At 42.3% G+C, this 1,424-nt stretch overlaps 1 protein-coding gene across 2 annotated transcripts in view; it reads left to right on the top strand.

Moving 5' to 3' along the window:
• Positions 1-1,424, top strand: part of s100a1 (S100 calcium binding protein A1) — a 3,606-nt gene that overhangs the window by 1,161 nt on the left and 1,021 nt on the right. For both annotated transcript variants that reach the window (XM_032517881.1, XM_032517882.1), the window contains exon 2: positions 1,176-1,325. In XM_032517881.1, the coding sequence (XP_032373772.1) occupies positions 1,185-1,325 (141 nt within the window). In that variant the 5' untranslated portion in view covers positions 1,176-1,184. The remainder of the gene's footprint in view (positions 1-1,175; positions 1,326-1,424) is intronic.

Here is a 1,424-nt window from a genome sequence, read left to right on the forward strand (position 1 = left end):
GAGATTGTGGTGTGTCGGTGCTTTGTCCTGCTCCCCTGAATCATTGAGGGTGGAGGTGAAATGACTCGGCCTCCCTGTAGCAGCTTCTCAAATGACTGAGGGGCAGGTGTAAGGTTAGATATTCAAACGGTTTAACTCTTGGCTCTCATTCCTGACCTTCCTCCAACTTGCAGAAAAGGGATGTTGTTGTGGAAAAATTCACCAGAATTCAGGAAATTTCTTTCTGCTCAAAAGTCAAAGACACCCCGGTCAAACCGTTTTTGCTAGACTGGTGAGGAGCTCTCACCCCATGTTTAACCCAAACTTGCACCCTTGTAATTCCCGGGAGTAACTCTCATTAGCGTCAGAGAGCCAATAAGCACGCTGCATGCTTCTGCCAGCTCTAAAAATACTAGTGATTGGCAGACAGTCATGCAGGAAACACTCTGTTACACAGAAACGGGGCTCACGTTGTAGGAGCTGAACCAGTGTAAAAGCCAAGGTATCTGTACTGAATACATCTTTGGGACGATACTTATTGCTAACTCGCGCCAAAGGTTTTTTGTTTGCATGAATTTAACATACTTTTGAATTTCTTCTTTCAAGAGACCTTTCAGTTACAATGGAGAAGTATTCAGCTTCAGATCCTTTTTACTTAAGTAAAAGTACTAATGCCACGCTGTTACAAGTAAAAGGCCTGCCTTTAAAATGTCACTTGAGTAAAAGTGTGCCAGTATGATCAGCAAAATGTACCTATAAGTTAAGGAAAATCCTCATTTTAAAATCTGGAAATGATCAAAACAGTTGTTGAATCCACTAATCATTTGATTTGTACTTGTACAGTGTGTACATGCATTTTGTGTTTGAACCGTACAATATTTCTGAGATGTAAAACGTGGCATGAATAGGTTTTACATAATGCATAACTAATGCACCTGAACACACCTCCCTGTAAGACCAGCATGCCCATGGGTGCAAAGATTGGCGTAGGTGCATTTGCTATTAAATGACAGAAGCTGGATGGGAAATAAACAATTGCATCAGTCTTAAAATGGCAAAGCCACTTTGTGTCTGGCTTTGCGACGGGTGCAAGTTAAGGCCCTTTGTCTAAATAGACCCAATATTTTCCCAGCAGAAATTTTAATGTGGGACTCTTTTTGATTTGGGTTTTTTATAATTTTTTTTTTTCTTTTTAGGATTTAAACATGTGTTCCCACTTGCAAACTGCTATGGAGGGCCTCATCGCCGTGTTCCACTCCTACTCTGGAAAAGAAGGGGACAAGTACAAGCTGAGCAAAGCAGAGCTGAAGAACCTGTTACAGGGAGAACTCACCGAATTCCTTGCGGTGAGTATCTTAAACCATGGTCTTGCATTGCCAGATATGTCTCCCTGGTCCTGGACTTATCTAGTGGGGGAGGGGGGGGGGGCAGCAATGTTAATCCAG

Source organism: Etheostoma spectabile, chromosome 6 (assembly GCF_008692095.1).
Source record: "Etheostoma spectabile isolate EspeVRDwgs_2016 chromosome 6, UIUC_Espe_1.0, whole genome shotgun sequence".
NCBI classification, from domain to species: Eukaryota; Metazoa; Chordata; class Actinopteri; order Perciformes; family Percidae; genus Etheostoma; species Etheostoma spectabile.